General features: G+C 35.1%; 1 protein-coding gene across 1 annotated transcript in view; it reads right to left on the minus strand.

The window, feature by feature from the left end:
• LOC111154107 (GEN1, Holliday junction 5' flap endonuclease) overlaps positions 1 to 20,290 on the minus strand; it is a 31,418-nt gene that overhangs the window by 6,676 nt on the left and 4,452 nt on the right. Inside the window, exons 2-11 of the mRNA XM_022513495.1 lie at positions 17,075 to 17,250; positions 16,216 to 16,402; positions 11,930 to 12,106; positions 10,210 to 10,320; positions 7,875 to 7,948; positions 4,899 to 4,987; positions 2,852 to 3,002; positions 2,509 to 2,545; positions 2,337 to 2,417; positions 1,177 to 1,307 (exon numbers count right to left, since the gene is read on the minus strand). Of these exons, the coding sequence (XP_022369203.1) occupies positions 1,177 to 1,307; positions 2,337 to 2,417; positions 2,509 to 2,545; positions 2,852 to 3,002; positions 4,899 to 4,987; positions 7,875 to 7,948; positions 10,210 to 10,320; positions 11,930 to 12,106; positions 16,216 to 16,402; positions 17,075 to 17,235 (1,199 nt within the window). The 5' untranslated portion in view covers positions 17,236 to 17,250. The remainder of the gene's footprint in view (positions 1 to 1,176; positions 1,308 to 2,336; positions 2,418 to 2,508; positions 2,546 to 2,851; positions 3,003 to 4,898; positions 4,988 to 7,874; positions 7,949 to 10,209; positions 10,321 to 11,929; positions 12,107 to 16,215; positions 16,403 to 17,074; positions 17,251 to 20,290) is intronic.

The following is a 20,290-nucleotide window of genomic DNA, read 5'->3' on the forward strand; positions in this document are numbered from 1 at the left end:
TCTTTTAAATCTTTTTATTTTCAAATTTTGTGTAGTTTTATTCTGCACATGCCCTATACGTAGCAGAATACTGATGAATTCTGTTTGTCCTATATAATGCCTTTTAATAGATGAGTTTAATCCACTTATATTTATTGTTGATCACTGATCTTGCTGGATGCTTTTATACAATTTATTTTGTGTTTTCTGTCACCCAACTTTTTCTTTGCTATGTCCCCCTTCCTCCTTCCTGTACTCTTTTAGTTTGACAGTCTTACTTTCTACTTTATGTATTGGTTTGAAAGATAGAGATTGCCCTTCTGGTGTTTTAGTGGTTACTGTTCATTGATTACATGCATACTCTGGAAGTTTTAGTTTATTATCATCATTGTATATTAATCACCAAGCATTATACAGCTATTTATATATGTGTTTTTCCAGTTAGTTTATTAAATGAGCTAAATACATTTATTAATTTCTCTTTATTGGTTGACTACTGTTTTTTGTTATCTACATCATCCCTCTGGGTTCATTTTTCTTCTGGCTTAGGTACCCCCTTTAAGAGTGCTTTTAATGAGGATCCGTGATTTATTCACCAACCAGTAAACAAGGCTTAAATGATGTTTAGGCTGCCAATTATTTTTACTCAAAGCTTTGAAACGTGACTCTAGCATTCTGTCATGAAAAATGTATGCTATCAGATTGTCATTCCTTTGTACTTTATCATTTTTCTTTGATACTTCCTCCCCAACTTTTAGTTTGTAAGTTTTTAAGTCTTTAGAAAAGTTTCAAGAATGGCACAATGAATACTCATATACCTTTTGCTGAGTTTTACAAATTCCCAGTTCCTGTGCCTCCACTTTAGATTTTTGTTCCCTTTCTGGTTCATTGAAATAGTTCTATGGTTAAGCTTGGCTATATCATTTTATATTTATTTCTTTTAATAATCTGTTATTATTACTATTTGAAGCAGAAAAGTATGTGAAGACACGAACTTACTGTTATCTTGAATGTAAACCATGAATAAACTTTGAATATTTCATACTAGACCTTTACTCCATTTTTATATAACAAAGAGCTATATATCCCACTACTAAGAGTATTAAGATTATTAAAGGTATTAATTAGATTATTATATAGATCATAAGATACTTAAATGGAAACACAGAGACTTCTTTGTACAATTCTTCATATTACCGAATTGGCTGTAGTTGATTAGAATTCCTTCTACCAAGCTTTCTTTCTATCATGTCATAGTGGGTCAAAAGCACTAACAATTTCTCACAAGCATAGTGATTGGGCCATTCCATTTTTTCAAGAGTAAATCTCTGTAAATATAAAACAAATAAAACGAGATTTTGTTATCTCTTAGAGACAAACAGCCCTCTCAGGTAATATCATTTTTTTCTTACAGAATTAACATTAGTTAAAATAGTATCAATGAGCGTATTCCCAGAAAGAACAATAAGCCTCCTAAGGAGGCAATGTTGCATAAAGAGTAAGTGTGAGACTTGTCCGTTTGAACCCCAGTATGATTATTTCCAAGATGCTGGGTAAATTACTTAATTTCTTTTAGCCTCAGGATTTCCATCATAACATATAGCCCAACTCAGAGATTATAAAGATTAAGTGAGGTTACATGTAACGTGTTAAATATGATAGCTAATTTTAATGTTCAATAAATACTGGTTGCATTAGTATTACTGTTGTTGGTAGGGATAGGCAACAAGTACTTTCAATTTATTGAACTACTCTGTTTCCCTAGCCACTATACTAAGGGTTACTATAAATAATCTCATTTAATCTTCATAGTGACTTCATAAAGTAGTATTATTTCTCTTTTGAGGATAACACATATACAAGGTCACATAGTAAGTGATAGACGGTCCAAACTTAAAGTTAGTTCACTGATTAAAAATCCCAATGCCGACATAGCATAATGTATAAACTTATCAAACCACCAAGTTGTACACCTGAGACTAATGTAATCTTGTGTGTCAACTATACAAAAAAAAAAAAAAAAAATTCCATTGCCCTTGTAAACTTTTATAACAACAAATTTATTTCTCACATTCTCTGGGTATTATGCCTGCCCCCAAAATCTTCCTAAATACAATGAATCTCTACATGGTACATAAGGTGTCTTCTAAAGGGCATAATTATGGTTTGTCTTGTGGTCTGCAAAGTATGGTTCTTATGTGGCAAAGGAATGAAGATTAGAAATAAATGCTGAAAAATACATGTGCAGTCAAAGAGTCAGAGCTGTTTTAAATCTCCTCTCAGACCAAAGTGATTATCCCTTCTTATCTTCCTAGTATACAACTACATAGCATAAAGTAAGTTTTATTTTCCCATACCTGAAACAACAATAAATCAGGTCTTTGGTACCTGATTACTTTCACCAATTTATCCTTGTTCAGAAGGAATTCTTGAATAACCTAGCAAGAGAAAATAAAATAGAAATTCAGACTTCAAACTTTTTAAAAGAACTTCTGAAATAAGACATACATTTGAATTATTAGCTATTACCTCATGGAATGGGAATCCCTCACAACTGCAAGCTTTTCTGAAAATAAATTATATACATGTTGTTAATATCATCAGGCAATTTTAGATTGTAAATTCAGTTCATCCAACCTCTGCTGATTTAATGAAAAATGCCTTTGGACAATATCCCAATCATCAAACTTCTCTTTGAATAACTACTAAATCACTGTCTTCTGAGACTGCCTAAAGTCTGAACCGAATCAAAAAACAGATTTTGTGAAATGTTACCAATCTAGACATGGGGGAAGGGTATGCGGAAATAATTCAACTAGAGGTGTATAAATAGGTCAGGACAGAAAAAAAGGAGTCAAAAGAAAGAACTTACTTCTTAATGCTGTTCTCGATGGCGCTCAGTTGTCTGCCATGCCCTGTACGGTGCCACTCACAAGGACAACAGTATTCATAATCATGCGGCTTACAATACTGATTAGTTTTACAGAGTTTGCATCCATTACGTACATGATCCTTAGATGAACCTTTATGGAAACACAAAGAAGTATGATTTTCACTGCTTTTTGATTTACCTTCTATATCACTTTATTTTTTTGCCCTATCCAAATTTTTAAAAATGAACATGGTGTAGTGAAGTCCTTAGCATATAGAAAGGTTCCACTACATTTAGGTTGAATGAATGCATACTGTAATAATTCTTAAGACAACGTAGATCCTGAGCTCTTACATGACACTTTTTTGTTGTTTCTATAGCATATTCTTCTATCTGAAACTGTTAATTTGTAACTAGAAATTATAATTTTACAATAATCAACAATAGAAAACTTTGTGGTGTATTTGGTAACTACATGCAAGAAAAGTAGGATGTAATCACTAACATTAAAAAGGATTATTTATGGGATGCCTGGGTGGCTCAGTTGGTTGAGTATCTGCCTTCAGCTCAGGTCATAGCCCCAGGGTCCTGGGATCGAGCCCCACATTGGGTTTTCTGCTCAGCAGGGAGTCTGCTTCTCCCCCTAACTCTCCCTCTGTGCTTATCCTCACCTCTCTCAAATAAATAAATAAATACAATCATAAAAGAAAAAGATTCTTTACTTAACAGAATAATTCATGAAATGGTTTCTTTAATGAGAATATTTAAAGAATATAACAGTTAATTACCTCTGCTAGTATCTAGCCCTCAGTAAACTTCACAGCTACTTTTAAACTGTGGTTGGAACATGAATGAATTATGACTATGGCACAGGCGTAGGGCCCTAGTTCCCTTTTGAAGGAAAGCATGACCACCTTTAACATTGTTTTGAGAATACAGAAGAGCACACATAATTGATAGGAACTAAAACTGTCATTTATAAAGTATCAAAAAACTACAGAATTGAATTCTATAAAGTATCCTATAAAAACATTTATATCGTCAATGATTTCATCTGTAATTTAATAATGCTTACGAACATATACTAAGACAAATAGACAAAGAATTTCTTTTATTTTTAATTTTTATTGTTATTTTTTAAAGGTCTTATTTATTTGAGAGTTAGAAAGAGCACGGACTGAGGGGAGAGGAGGTAGAGGGAGAGAGAGAAGCAGACTCCCCGTGGGTGGGAAGCCTGACATGGAGCTCAATTCCAGGACCCTGAGATCATGACCTGAGCCAAAGGCAGATAGATGCTTAACCATCTGAGCCACCCAGAAACCCCAAAAATTTCTTTTAAAGGATGAGCTAATAAGATCTCCTACTTTCTCCTGAGAGTGAAATGTGCTTCTGATCTAGTACAAGCTAATGACTTTTTTTTTTTTTTTTACCAAGACTAGTGAAGAGGAACCAAGTTATTTTCAATAATAATAAACATATATTAGAAATTAGTAGTGTTATTTTTAAAGATTTTATTTATTCACGGAGGAGAGAGATCACGAGCAGTGGGGAGGGTAGAGGGAGAAGCAGACTCCCTGCTGAGTAGAATGCCTGACGTAAGACTCATTCCGGGCCCCCAGGATCATGACCTGAGCTGAAGGCAGGCGCTTAACCAACTGAGCCACCCAGACACCCTAGAAATTAGTTTTAAGTCACTTTTTTTATGCAAATAAAAATAAATGGTTTTAGTTTGATTTCCCCCTAAGATTTAGCATTATGACATTTCTTTGTTTAAATGGATTTCTATATTGAAAACATAATTTTAACATCTACATAATTTGGTATCATAGTTTGAAATTGCACTTGCCCTGTGCTTATTGTTTACATCATATTATTTCATTCAAATAACATCTATTGAGAGTCTATTGTGCATATGAGACACAACTCCTGATACTGAGGATTTTCAATCTACTGAGGAAGAGTATGTAACAAGTATTATAAGAACAGGATGACAATGTGGGTATCAGACAGTAATGTTCTAGAGTTTTCATTCCCTATGTCTGCTTACCTGGATGGGAACACACAGAACAATGGGCCGGTGTTTTAATAGCTAGTGGTTGTGGATCAGAGGATGATTCTTCATTCCACTGAGTAAATCTGCAAAAAAAAAAAAAAAAAGATGTTAAAAGGAAAAATGACACATAACAAAACCAAGGTCACCAAAATGCCATGCTCTCAAATGCCAGGCTATTCTCTTCCCTTCCTTACCTGCCCATTTGTTTTCTCTTTGATGATAAAGTCACTGGCCCAGCCTGGGAAAACCCTCAATCTATGTACCTCAATTTAAAAATGTGGCCCCAGGGATAACAGAATTGCAACAGGGGGAAGAGAGAATCAGATGATTACAGAGGAGAAAAGAAGGAAGACGGAGGAGTGGAAGGGAAGGGAGGAGGAAAGAGAAGGAGGGAAGGAGAGGGAGGGATAAGGAGAAGAAGAGAAAAAGAATATGTACTCATATATTCATGTACTCATACGTATATATTCATATATTCATTCAGTTTGGGGGTGTTTTCTTTTTAGAGAATCTTAAGTTAGGCAGCAAGATATAAGGAGAATGACTTGTATATTTGTGTTTTTGATCTCTTTTCTGTGTGAGTACAAAACAAATAGAATGATGTACGTGAACATTTTCCCGTATCAGGAATAGGGGTGAAGGGTAAACTATAAAACTAAATAGAACATTAAGTTTCTAAGTAAAAACTTTAAAAAATCTAGATCATCTGAAATTATCATTTCCTTAATCTCTTATGTAAACTGCAAAACACTGCCTGTTTAACGAATGATTTTAAGGAAAATGTGTATCTGTTAAGGTTTCTACTAAATAAAGGTTAATTTTATTTTTGGCTAAAGTTCGAGGCAACATAAAGCCACCAAGGGGATAATTAAGGGGATAATTAAGGGGATAATCACCAAGTATTCCTCATAAAAACAAGTGCTCTGAATTATGTTTCTCTACTTACAAAAGTTAAAGGTCTAACAAAAAACTAAATTATCTCTTCAGTTCATTGTGCAGTGTCTGGTACTAGGAGTTATTATTTGGCTTTTGGAATTTCTGTCCCATTTACTACAAACATCAAGTATGAGCTTGCTAAAAATGAAGCATTACTAGATGCTGGATAAACAAATAGAACTTTAAATGTGGAAGAAAAAGAGGGGAAAGTCAGTCTATATTAAAATTAAAATGATACATAATGATAATAAGAAAGGTAATTTTATTCTTTTCAAATGTTCAAACATTTCATAAAATGTTGCCAAAAGCACATATTTGCTGACACCACGTCAATAAGGATGATTTGTAGTCAGCCAAGTCCCATACCTTCTTTTCATTCTTCACATTATTCTTCACGATTCCCAAATGATTCCATGACAAAGTATAGCTTTTTTTCCTGCTTTGGCACAGCACTCACTAATACCAGCAACATATTCATTAAAGTCTTAGATCTATCAGTAGCTTTATATCTGAAAGAGCTCCTTCTTATTCACTTCATACTTTATTATCATTAATATTAATTCATAATTAACATTAACATAAACCATTGCTTTCATTAAGTAAATATACTTCACATGCTTTCAAAACTAAATAGCGCAGTTGGTAAACTTCCATATATTCCGTACCTTACCTTTTTGAATCCTCAAATTGCAAAGTCTAAATTAATTAGAATATATTACTAAATACATGGCTACAGAACAAAGGGCATTCAAGTAAAAATTGTGATCAAGTGTTATATGTATTTAAATACTTGCAATATGTCAGGCATTTCACTTATAGAGAATAAATATGGTATCAAAATATTTTATATCAAAAATAATTTTAAATATAAAATTATTTTACGGTTATATTTACCTTGGTGGTAAAACAATCTAAAATAGCCTGTGGTAAAAGCACATGGTTATAAAAAACACATTTGGCGTCTTACTACTTCTGTATGTAGTGACCTAATAGTGAAAAAAAATACGGTTTAGGATGTATATTCTTATCTTTTCTTTGGAAATCTCATAATTAAAAAAAAAGTTTTTATTTTATTGTTATTATTTATTTTAAAGATTTTATTTTGAGGGGGGGTGCCTGGGTAGCTTAGTTGGCTAAACCTCCGACTCTTGACTTTGGCTCAGGACATGATCTCAGGGTTGTGAGACTGAGCCCCAGGTGGAGCGCCATACTCAGTGGGGAGTCTGCTTGAGATTCTCTCCCTCTCTCCCTCTGCCCCCCCCCGACTTCCACACACTCTCTCTCTAAAATATATAATAAATAAAAAATCTTTAAAAAAGCTATTTTTTAAAGATTTTAAGTAATCTCTACACCCAACATGAGGCTCAAGCCCACAACTCCAAAATCAAAGCATGCTTCACTGACTAAGCCAGTCAGCCATCCTCAAAATCAGTGATTTTCGGGGCGCCTGAATGGCTTAGTTGAGCAATAGCTCCTGGTTTTGGCTTAGGTCATGATCTCAGGGTAGTGAGATGAAGCCCCATGTCAGGCTCTGTGCTCAGAGTGGAGTCTGCTTGATACTCTGTTTCTCTCTCTCTTTCTGCCCCTCCCACCACTCATGCTGACACATGTGTTCTCTCTCAAATAAATAAATAAATAAATAAACAAATAAATAAATAATATTTAAAAAAAAATCAGCGACTTTAAATGAAAATATAGAGCAGTTTAAAAATATAAAACCTAGGATGTGCCTGGGTGGCTCAACTGGTTAAGCACACGACTCTTGATGTGGGCTCAGGTCATGATCTTGGGGTTGTAAGATCAAGTCCCATGTGGGGCTCTGCTCTGGGCACAGAGCCTGCTTAGGATTCTCTCTCCCTCTTCCCCCCCTCAAAAAATATAAATAAAAATAAAAAATCATATAATACAACTGAGTTGAATATATATACTTTTTGTAATATAATACTTTTTGTTTAATACTTTTTGTAATAGTCACTATTCAGTTCAACAAAAATAAATGTCTAATGTCACAAGAAGAGAGTCATTTTTAGTTACCTTTGAAGTAAACTTTGCCCTTTCAAAGTCTGTATAAGTTTTAATGCTCGCTCTTTGCCAACTCCAGGGACTCCCTTTCAGAAAGCAGAAAAGAAATGCAAATTTTAGTCACTAGGGAATGGAGAAATAAAGCATGACATGTCCATTCAATGGGAGGTTGTGCAGCTGACAGAATAAGACAACTATGTAGTCACAGAAAAAAGATGTGTAAGATACCTTGCCACATGTAAAATAATAATTGCAGAATAGCCCACCAAATAGATTTGTAAGTAAAATGACTATGATATTGTTAATCTGTGCAAATCCAAAAGTCACAGGATTATATACTAAATCACTGACAGTGTTTATTTTAAGGGAGGGAGGAACAGAACTTTAAAGGGCTTTCACTTTTTACATTAATTATTTTGATAGTCTTTTAATTTGACCTAACTTCAGGTTATATTTGTAATCAGAAAAAGCACGTTCATTCACTTAGATGAACACTTAATATACAGCCAGACATCAAAGGAGAACAAAGAAGAGTTCCAAGTTAACTCTTGAAATTAATAACTTAAGAAAAATGAAAACAAGTGTTAAGTTGCCAACACACACACACACAAATGTTAATGCATGTGTATTTGCATGACAATTTCTGGTTTGAGTCTTCTAGTTTATGAATATATCCGTACAAGCAGGGATATTATTTAGCCAATATGTACTGGGACAGACATACTAGTGTTAAAGTATTTCCAAATTGGTTAGGAAAGTCACTGCACAAGCATCCTAAGGGCTTGCTGGCAAAGGGATCTTCCTCCAGGCTGAATCCCCTTCCCAATCCCCATACACTCAGGATCAGCTACCAACAGGGTAGCACCTGGTGTGACAGTGGTTCCCAGAAGTCTTGTTTCATGGCTACAGCCTATGTTTTAGGCATACACATTGCTAGACATTTTGTATATCACCCTTCTTATATTAGCATTTGGCTACATGTTAAGTTTTTAAAGGTAAATCATGTTAGTCCATAAGTGGTAAAATCTTTAAGTAGAACAAAATAAACAGATACCAGTTTCATTACAAAGGATAGAAAATGTCAAAATAGCTAAGGTTAATACATAATGTAACATCACTGTAGCTAAAATTGGCTTCTGTGAGTTTAATTTTGCAAGTTTTTTCTTACATTTAACATTTGGCTGTTTCTAAACTTTAATTATGATATAATTACATATGGGAAATAAGAATCTTCTATTTCAGAATAAGCATTATAATAAAATAATTACTTTTGCTTTATTTAAAGGTTTCCCTCCTCCTGTGCTTCCTTTTCTTATTAGCTAAAAAAAGTGATTTCTCCCTCTGGTCACTGATGACATAAGTTAGAAATGATGGCTAATAATTTTACTATCCTGCTATTTTTTCCTCTCTCCTAAACTCTGATGAAAAAATATAGAGATGTCATCCTTGTTAGACTTCTCCTGGGGATAGAATAATAGTATAATGAAGGATTTAATAAGAACATAGAGATGATCAGTAGGGACCTAATGATGGGACGACATAGTAAGAACTACAATTCAAGGCATTCCATATTTTTAAATATATTTAAGAATGGGGTTTGCCTTATAATTTTTTTTTACATATAATGTACTATTTGTTTCAGGGGTACAGGTCTGTGATTCATCAGTCTTACACATTTCATAGCACTCACTATAGAACATACCCTTCCCAGTGTCCATCATCCAGTCACCCCATCCCTCCCACCCACCTCTCCTTGTAATTTTTAATTTATCACTCACCTATTAGCATACCTATTTGTTACAGGGTACTTTACTTTGCATCTTAAATAAAATGTTTTCATGAACAAAACTCAATTCAATGCTAAGAGGCAAGGAAGGATGAATGGTTTACCCCAATAATCATGTTGCCTAGCAACAGTAATAATACTGAGCATGTGCACAGCTGGAAAGCTGCAAGGAAGATTGAAAACCAAAAAACAGACAAAACAGTGATAGAAATTAATACTGGCATGACACAAGAAAAGAATAATTCCTGTATTTTTTTAAAATGGTAGTAAAACTTGAATGTCAATCTCTTAGTTTAGAGTAATGGTTTACTGACATGCAAGCCGTGGGCCTAGTTATTATTCCATTCTTATTTATACATTCAGTGTCACAATGAGCCAGTTTTTTAAATGTCACTTGAAATGCTGATTATTTTCTTTAGTAAATTGTTTATTATGCCGAAAATTATACTCTAAATTAGGTTCTTAATCAGATAGCTATATTATTTTTATATTTATACAGCATGTAAGGTATCAAAAAAGACACATTATGACTAGTAAGTAAATACAACAATCTAAGCATACCTTCGGAAGATAATCACAGCCCAGTAGTATGGCTAGTCCAACCAGAGCATCTCTATCTAAACCTAGTTTACTCTCAATAGATGACATTGTATAACAATCAACATGTGGATCCTAGAAAAAAGTACAGATTTAGTTTAATCTTCAATAAGTAAACATTTGTAGATTAAACATTACAAAAAAGAATTTGTCTCTAAATGCTTAATTATTCCTAAAATCTAAAATAGGAAAAAAAAATTATCCTGATCACCAGAATCTTCACAGAATATAACACTTCAATGTCTGGAAATGAAGTCATAGTTTCAAAACCTGGCTTGAAAAATAAACTATAAGAGTCAAAATTTTCCTCTTCATTATTCTTTGATGTTTACAAAAGATTTTCGTCTTACAGAATTAGACACTGTAAAGTGAATATTGTAAAAAGTAAACATTCTCTGTAATTGCAACACCTAAAGTTAACCATTATACTCTTATTAATAGTATAGTGCATATTCTTTTTTTTTATTAGTTCAGAGGTAGAATTTAGTGATTCATCAGTTGCATATAACACCCAGTGCTCATTCCATCAAGTGCCCTCCATAATGCCCATCACCCAACTACCCCTTTCCCCCACCCACCTCCCCTCCAGTAAATCTCAGTTTGTTTCCTAGAGTTCAGTGTCTCTTATGGTTTGCCTCCCTCTCATGCATATTCTTCCAAAAAACATTTTGACATATATGTACAAATATTTATTATTATTGGCTGTATTTAGAATTATATAAAAGTACTATTTTGTAACATTTTTTGCTCACTAATACATTTTAATATCAGTAATACATATCTGTTTATTTACTTTTTTAAAGATCAAGACCTGAGCTGGGATCAAGAGTCAGCTGCTTAACCAACTCAGTCACCCAGGTGCTCCAATACTATCTTTTTAATGACTGCTTGCTACTAATAAAATGGACTCTGAGGCAATGTCTCTCAGTGGGAACACTATTAGCATTTTCAGAGAGATAAGAGAATCATCTGGCAAGAGGTTTAGCTTTCCTGGCTCCAATCTACCAAATGTCAATATAATCTCCCTTGCCCAACTTTGAATAGTTACAACCAAAATTTCCCCTGGCAATACCTCTCTGACTGAGAACCACGGCTGTGTTTAATCATTCCCTAGAAATGGGCATTTGAGGAGTGCCTGAGTGGCTCAGTCAGTTAAGCACCTGACCTCAGCTTAGGCCATGATCTCAGGGTCCTAGGATCAAGCCCAGTGTCAGGTTCTGGGCTCAGCTCTTCCCCCTGCTCATGCGCATGCTCTATCTCTCAAATAAATAAATAAAATCTTAAAAAAAAAATGGGTACTCGGGTTGTTTGCCTCATTTCTGTACTTACTAACAATGCTGTGTAATTAACACCCTTGTACATCTCTCCTTGCATATTTACAGGTGTTTTTGAGGATAAATTACTAAAAAAATGGAAATTCTGGGTCAAAGCAAGACATTTCATATGCATTTTTATAATACATTATTGAAACTTAGAATTAAATCATGTGAAACAAATTAAGCCCTTAAAAGAGAAATCCACTTTTCAGAGAAAATGAACTATGTGTCAATATTTGTAACCACATTTCATTTCATTTTGCAACTGTTATGTGCCAGGCATTATGGTAAGTATTTTACACCATTTAATAATCGCTTTTCAAAAGGTACTCGGTGGAACAAATGCTGAAAATGAGAAAGAAAAGTACCTTGGTATTCATAGTGAAATTCCTATAAACAGTCTGGGCGCCATAGAGGAAAGCATCCCCATCATCAGTGAGGCAGCCGTCAACGTAACCACTGGCATTAAGATAAGCACACATGGCTTCCGCTTCCCCAGCAGCTTGAACCCAGGGAATTCCTAAGCAATCCAGCATATCGAGACACTGAAAAGAAAACACAGATGCAAGAAATCTAAGAACACCATTTTATTGCTATTTTTTCCGGTGTTAGTAAATGACTTCTGTGTTATAAATATTAATTGTTAACAACAGGTGTTTTACAAATTGTGATATTTAAGAAATGATTGGAAATCTGAATACTGAATACTTTATGGCATTAAAGAATGCTAAACTTTAGGTGTAATAATAAGAAATGTAGTTTGGTTATGTTTTTATTTATTTTTAAAGAGTCCTTATTTTTTGACATAGATATTGAAATACCGAAACTGAGGCAATATTATGTGTGGGACTTGCTTCAGAATGACATGGGAGTAGGGAGTGAGTGGGGACACAGATAAACCAAGATTGGCTAAGAGCTGCTAATTGGTCAAGATTGATGATGGGTTACTTTTATATTGATTTAAAATTTTCCATAACGAAAGTTTTAAAAATGTCAATTAAAAAGCAATCCACATTCAATTAAAAATTAATTTAAAAATTACATTTTGGGGATGCCCGGGAGATTCAGTTGGTTAAGTATCTGTCTTCAGCTCAGGTCAGGATCTCAGGGTCCTGGAATTGAGCCCCAAGGTGGGTTTTCTGCTTAGCAGAGAGTCTGCTTCTCCCTCCCCCTTTGCTCCCTGCATCCACCCCCACTCATTCTCTCTAATAAATAAAATCTTTTTAAAAAGCTACATTTTAGAAAAAGCATTAAATATTCAATTTTCACTGTTTTGTTCAATGTTATCTCAAGATTTAAAAGAAATCTTTAAATGATTATTAATTACATTAAGATTTACATCTGCAAAACTACAAAAATTCCTCTTACATGATGGTCAACTTAATATGAGCTCTTCCAAAGAAGATGCTGTTATCAAATTTTATTTGAGACCTTACAGTTTTCTTCTTTTCCTCTACCATGTCCATACAATGAAACTCTCGTGTTGTGGGAAAGCACATAGGGACCAGTTGTTGATTTGTTCCCTGAAGTCAAATGTCTATGCAGGGTGGTTCTAGCCATGGGCTGATTTATAAATAATCCTCAGTGAGTTTCCTTTGTGTAAGGAGTTGAACCCAGATGAATAGCCTGTAGTCTAGCCTTACAGCCTAAGGCACTCTTTCTTGTCACTCATGCACTTTACAATGAGAAATACTGGGAATGGCGAGGAAAAGAGGCTTTTAACCGTAGTTTCTAGAGACTGATGCTGTAAATATCATGTTTTGCTTTAACTGACTGCTTGCATGATTATTACATAATAAAAACCTCTGCCAGATGTTGCCCAAGGCAGACAGGGTTCAAAAAGACTAAGTACTATGGTGGGGGGAAAAAAAAAAGGTACTTTCCAGGTTTCTGGCTGGGTGACTTTAGGGAGACAGTCTTGATACTTCTGCCTTCCTCTAGATAAGAAATATCCTTCCAGGGGCACCTGGTGGCTCAGCTGGTTAAGCATCTGCCTTCAACTCAGGATCAAGCCTTATGTCCAGCTCCCTGCTCAGCGAGGAGTCTACTTCTCCCTCCCTCTCTGCCTCTCCCCAGTTTGAGATCCTTCTCTCTCTCATTCTTAAATAAATAAATAAAATCTTAAAGAAGAAAGAAAGCAAGGAAGTAAGAAAGATCCTTTCATAATAAACAAGAGAATTTGGAACTTATTTCAGATTCCTGCATTATTTGTCATTCCAACTCTTCAAAAACCAGCACAGAATTTGTGATGAGGCTGGTTATAAATTTCCCTACCCTAAGTCTATCATGTGGGGCGGTATTAGAGGAAAACCAATTTGTGTTTCATCCTTATACCTAAAAGATGGCAGTGGGTTAGCAAGAAGTAGGGCCTAGTAACTAAGAGTACAGATAAATGAAAATGAATTTTTTATTCATTCAGGCAACACTGAACAACGACACAAAATGCTTAGGAACACCACAATTACTACAATTACTACAATAAAGAAATAGAAACGGAGCAATTTTCTCAAGAAGAGATGAACATCTTGTTACTTTATACGGGCTATTTCATGCCCTCAGTATGTGGACCATAGATATTTCCAGGAACAGAAAATGTAAGAAATAATTAGAATCTAGTACAGATATTCTCTTCAGCTACTGATAGCCATTATGGTGGAAAGATCACTAATTGGAAACTATTTTTTAAGATCACATTACAAATAGAAAATAAAATTTCAAGAGAAAAATGATTATTATTTTATGTAATATCTTTTAAAAGAAATGAAAATTTTAACCACAATTAAAAAGAAAAACGGGACGCCTGGGTGGTTCAGTTGGCTAAGCATCTGCCTTTGGTTCAGGTCATGATCCCAGGGTCCTGGGTTCAAGCCCTGCATCAGGCTCCCTGCTCGGCTGGGAGCTTGCTTCTCTCTCTTCCTCTGCCTGCTACTCCCCCTGCTTGTGCTCTCCCCCTCTCTCCCCCTGTCAAATAAATAAAATCTTTTAAAAAAAGAAAGAAAGAAAAGAAAAATGGAGATATGAGTTAAAAGCAAATATAATAGAAGTATATATCTTTAACATAAAGAACATAAATAACAACAACAAATTAAAACCTCAAAAGATTCATCAGGCAAGGACAATGGCCCTTTATCAACTGAGACACTAAAAACTAAAATGTTTAACCTTAACCTAAAAGTCCAATACACATTAAGTATGTATTATATGTATTTATATGTATTACATAAACAAATATCTTTGTTTTTGTATACTAAATAATACAAAGATAAGCATCCTAGCACCCAATGTTCTTCAGGCACACTGAAATTGCACATCTCAGATCTGTGCTGGTCAAAGTGATTGGCGAGAACTATAAAATCATTCCCTAACTTTGGTCTATCCATCCCACTTTGGGCAATTTATCTTAACCACCCAAGTCACAAGAAAAAACTATGTACATAAAAAAATCGTCATCATAATTTCACAAATAATAGAGAATGAAAAGCAACATATATGCAATCATGGGGGAATGATTTCATAGCATTCTGTAGTATTTCATACATGTTACACAACCATTACAAGTTATAGACTTGGAAAGAATGTGGCAAAAGGGAAATATGGGTACTATATGTTAAGTTAAAATTCTAAGATAAAAACCACGTGTGAGGGGCGCCTGGGTGGCTCAGTGGGTTAAGCAGCTGCCTTCGGCTCAGGTCATGATCTCAGGGTCCTGGGATCGAGTCCCGCATCGGGCTCTCTGCTCGGCAGGGAGCCTGCTTCCCTCTCTCTCTCTCTCTCTCTCTCTGCCTGCCTGTCTACTTGTGATCTCTCTCTGTCAAATAAATAAATAAAATCTTAAAAAAAAAAAAAAAAAAAAAAAAAAAAAAAAAAAAAAAACCACGTGTGAGGACACCTGGGTGGCTCAGTCAATTAAGTGTCAGACTTTTGCTCTCAGCGCAGGTCATGATCTCAGGGTTGTGGGCTTCGTGATGGACAGGAAGCCACCTGATGATTCCCTCTCTTGGGGCACCTGGGTGGCTCAGTGGGTTAAAGCCTCTGCCTTTGGCTCAGGTCATGATCCCAGGGTCCTGTGATCGAGACCTGCATCGGGCTCTCTGCTCAGTGGGGAGCCTGCTTCCCTTCCTCTCTCTCTGCCTACTTGTGATCTCTGTCAAAAAGATAAATAAAATCTAAAAAAAAAAAAATTCTCTCCCTCCAGACTCTCCCTCTGGAGTCCCCCCCTTCAATGAATGAGTGAAGTATGAGCTCATTAGATCTCTACTCTAGGAAATTCTTTAAGTGCTGAAGATGTCCTAACGGGTAACCTGTATCAACTCTCTACTATGTAGTAGTTGAGTTAGATATTGGATTTTTTTTTTTTTTTTTAATTTTCACCACATTCCTGCAAAGTGTTACTATCCTCATTGCACAGGTTAGGAAGTAAAGCAGATATAATTAAAAAACCTTGCTCAACATCTCAGAATTTCCATATGCCAGAGCCAGGCTTGAACTTGGGTGAGTTTCACTACAGAATATAAACTCTCTTCTATATCCCCACTGGCCTTCTAGTTACAGTAAGTTTAGTGAGTATTAAAGATTATGATATAACAACCTTTATCAGAATAAAATGCATTCTCTAACTCAAATCAGAATTATTAAATCGTATCTAAACACTCACCTCTTTTAAAACTGATTTAAAATGTGATCTCCCTGTTCTCTGAGACCATGTTTTTCCCGAAGGCCCATATCGAATCTGATTCCTCCTGCTTATGACATCAGCTTTCAGCTTTGGGGGCTCCCCTTCCATAACGAACACCAGTTTTACATCCATCAGTGTTAAACAGGAGATACGAAAAAATAAGTTCCTTAAATATAAAAATCAGTAACCCATTAATAATCAGATGCTGATGGCAAAAGTCAACACAGCAATATGACATAATGGCAAGAACATCAGATGAGTACCAAAAAGGTTACATGCAATCACATTTTATGTATTCATATTCTGTTTTCAGTGAACTGAGAAACCACTGAATGTTTTTAAGCGGGAGAGATTTATGATGGTTCTCAGTGCTACATGGAAAACAGTTTAGAGGAGGAGGAGGCCAGGAGCTGAGGAAGGAAAACTCATGAAAGACATTTCAGTACAGATGAGAGATGATGGTGTCACACACTGAGGTCCTGCCTCTGGACGTTGACACAAGTTTCTGAACACAAGGAATATTCTGGAAGTAGAACTGACAAGACTCCCTGATAGACTGGATGCAAGGCGGGGCCAAACAGAGAATGGCTCCCAAATTTCTGGCTTCTAGTCACCAAAGCATCCTAGTGGATATGGGAAGTAGGCAGCTGGGTCTGTGACTCTGGAGCTCAAATGTGTGAGTCATCAATTTATTAGAGATGGCAGAGACCGACATGTTAGTAACATATTTTAAAATCCCAAAATGGACAGCAACAACAAAGAAACAAAGTGGAAGCAAAACCAAGACATGACCTGCTTATGCAATCATACATCTATGTCCTAAGAACATTTACTGTACCTGAGGTGGGGCTTCATGACGGTTCCAATCATTTTTTTGACCGTCTGTGCTTCACATACCCAGAGACTCAGATCAACTGCAATGGTTTTCCCACAGAGATTATGCAACTGGAGGTGCTGCTTTACAGGCTCCAAAATTGGCCACAAGTCATTCACGCCCATTCTGGTGATCGCCTGCTGTTATTTGAAACACACTTCATAATATGGACTGTTAAAGACGCAGGAGCTCAGAACAGAAATTCACACAATATATTCTATGTTTGTTTAGGATAATTCACAAATAGAGAACTCTCCTTATTTCCTTCATTAGGCAGCTTTTTGGAATGCTTCGAGAACATCTGAAACCTTAACAGTGGTGGTAATTTCCCTACTAGCTACAAAAATACTGATGCAACTAATGGATTAAGTTATTTGCAAATGGTACCATGCTGGATTAGTCCTTAAAAATCCACTCCTCACCAAATACGTGTTTCTTTGGAGTACTGAAAAATAACGTTATTTTTAAAATTAATGGAACCCAAATGTCAATGGTCTTATCCCTTCTCATTCTCTCTTCTTGTCTATGTTCTCTTCAGCAGTGGTTGAGAATAATGTTTCCTACATGGTTATATTAAGATTGCATGAAATTTAGAAGATAAAAGGGAAAAAAAACCCAAATGGTAGTAATTGGCTTTGTTCCAGCTGTTAACAAGCAATAACAAATGCAGAGATGGGTACCAGCGATGATGCTGTAAATCATATTTGTCTTCTCGAGAATTCACTCCTTGATTTACATACCTAAAGCAAGAATAGGACTAGTTTTCTATCATTATCAGGAAATACAAGAAAACAAAAGCAAAGAAGCATGCAAATAAGTAAACTAAGGCAAAAACACTAGGAGGTCAATGGAAAATGGGGGGGCATAAAATGGAGTTGGAGGCATATGAAATTATCTTTTTAAAAAGTTGGCTTTTCAAATTGCAAAGTCATACGTGCTTATCGTGGAAAATTTAAAAAGAAATCTTTGGAAGAACAAAAAATTTTAAATCACCTATACTGCCACTATTCAAAGAAAACTGTTAAACTCTTCAGTTTTACAAGGCATTTTAAAAACAAAATTGACTTAAACTCTGCTATTCTAACCTGCTTTTGTATTTTCTATAGTCTATTTTTTCCTTATTAAACACCTATATCTGTTTTTCTCTTACTTTGTTATTATTTGATGAGCGTATTATGTAGTATTTGCAATGATGATTCAATCTCACTCTACAAACATAACTGAGATTATCATCCTCTGAATAATGACCTTAATTCATTCTAGGTAGCATACAAAAAATACTACAAAAGCCTATCACTATGCAAAACACAAACCAATGCAAACCCATTCTAAATAAAAAATACTGTGTTGTCTGTTCCTTTAACAGATTCCACAGCAAAAGCAAATTTTCTCAAATTATACATAGTTGCAAAGAAAACAAACGCTGGGCTGTTGTTATTTTCTCTGTACTTTTCTGAATCTTAACTTTATATTATGGCCAGGGCCACTTTTAGTAGTATTTTATGTATTAATTTTTTTAATGAAGAACTGATCCAATATTTGCTGATATGTCACTTTACAAAGAAAAAATACACATTGTTAAATGCAAAGTATAAAGAATTAGGTAGTCTATTTCACATAAGCAGCCCCACTGGTTCAATGTTGCATTGTGGCATTGATTCGAAGATAAGGTTTTATCTCTGTTAATGTGAAAAGTTGTAGTTAATTCTGGACAGAGTGGAGACACATGTATTTTCTAAGTTATTATGAAAGGAAATAAGACTTTCACAATCTTAAATATCAGAATGTATAAAATTCAGAAGTAGAAAGTTTGGGAGGGACATTTTTGTTGACAGTTTTGCTTTCCTTTTATTTGTGATTCAAGTGGAGTATACCAGAATGGATTGTTACTGAAGGAAATTCTGCAATTTCTCTCTCTGGAGGAATGTTATCATATTTCATTTAAATGTGACTGACTCTAGCTGTCAAAACTTTAAATGCAGGCTATCTTCTGATTAGCAAAAGCTCTCCCAGGAATTTAAGATACGCTCTTAGCTGTGAGATTTATATAAAAGGGTATCAACTGTAGCATTGTTTATAATAGTAAAACAATAAGAAGAAACAAATGTCCATCAAGGAGTACCTTAATAAATTATGGCATGTTCAAAAAGAACAGAAAAAATAAATGGGATAGATCTACTAGTATAGTCTCCAAGTTTTCAAATGAAAACAGGTAGAAAATAGGTTATGTATCAGGGATGACTATAGTTTAGGAAGGGGAAGAATTACTCTTCAAAGTACACACCTTTGTTTTCTTAATAATCATATGCATTATTTTTCAAATTAAAAAAAAAAGTTCAAAAAAACGTATCTGTAAAAGGTTGGGGAAATAGGGGCAACTGGGTGGCTCAGTGGGTTAAGCCTCTGCCTTCTGCTCAGGTCATGATCTCGGGGTCCTGGGATTGAGCCCCGCATGGGGCTCTCTGCTCAGTGGGGAGCCTGTTTCCCCCTCTCTCTGCCCGCCTGTCTGCCTACTTGTGATCTCTGTCAAATAAATAAATAAAATCTTAAAAAAAATCTATAAAGGTTGGGGAAATAAAACTAGAAATCTTTAGGTGGTTTATTTCTTGCCTAAATATTAAGAGATCAAATATGACTATAGTTTATGGGTCAAATTAAAAAGCAAGGTTCTGCAAATTTGTAAGTACCTCGTATCAAATCTGACTTGAGTATGGCTCTTCTAGGGATAAGTGATTCACATTCTCTTGTTTTCTTCAGACTCTCTAGGAGCTAGTCATGTGGACTTAAACAAGGCTCATTTTTCCCTCTGGCCTTTCCTGCTCACAGGTTCCTTCCTTCCAGTCTTATCTCTAATGCTTCATTACATGAGTTGACTACACATATCTAAGTAAGTAATAATGACTCAAGATTCCCATCTAGTGCAGTGTTGTTTATGATGGCACAGATAAACACACATTTATGTAAAGGACTACAATGCATATTATATTCCTTCTGAAGGTTGTAGAAAAAAAATTAGAGCCGTTGATAGGGTAGAGTCTTGATTTTACAAACTGTAGTCCTCTAAATATTTCAAGCATATTAGGAACATTTTTTAAAGAATTTAATGAAATATTATTCACTAGGGCAGCCAAGCATGAGAAAAAATAAGACTACAACTGATTCTATTAAAACATCAAAATT

The sequence above is a fragment of the Enhydra lutris genome, unplaced genomic scaffold, assembly GCF_002288905.1.
Source record: "Enhydra lutris kenyoni isolate GAN:26980312 unplaced genomic scaffold, ASM228890v2 scaffoldscaffold35, whole genome shotgun sequence".
Lineage (NCBI taxonomy): Eukaryota > Metazoa > Chordata > Mammalia > Carnivora > Mustelidae > Enhydra > Enhydra lutris.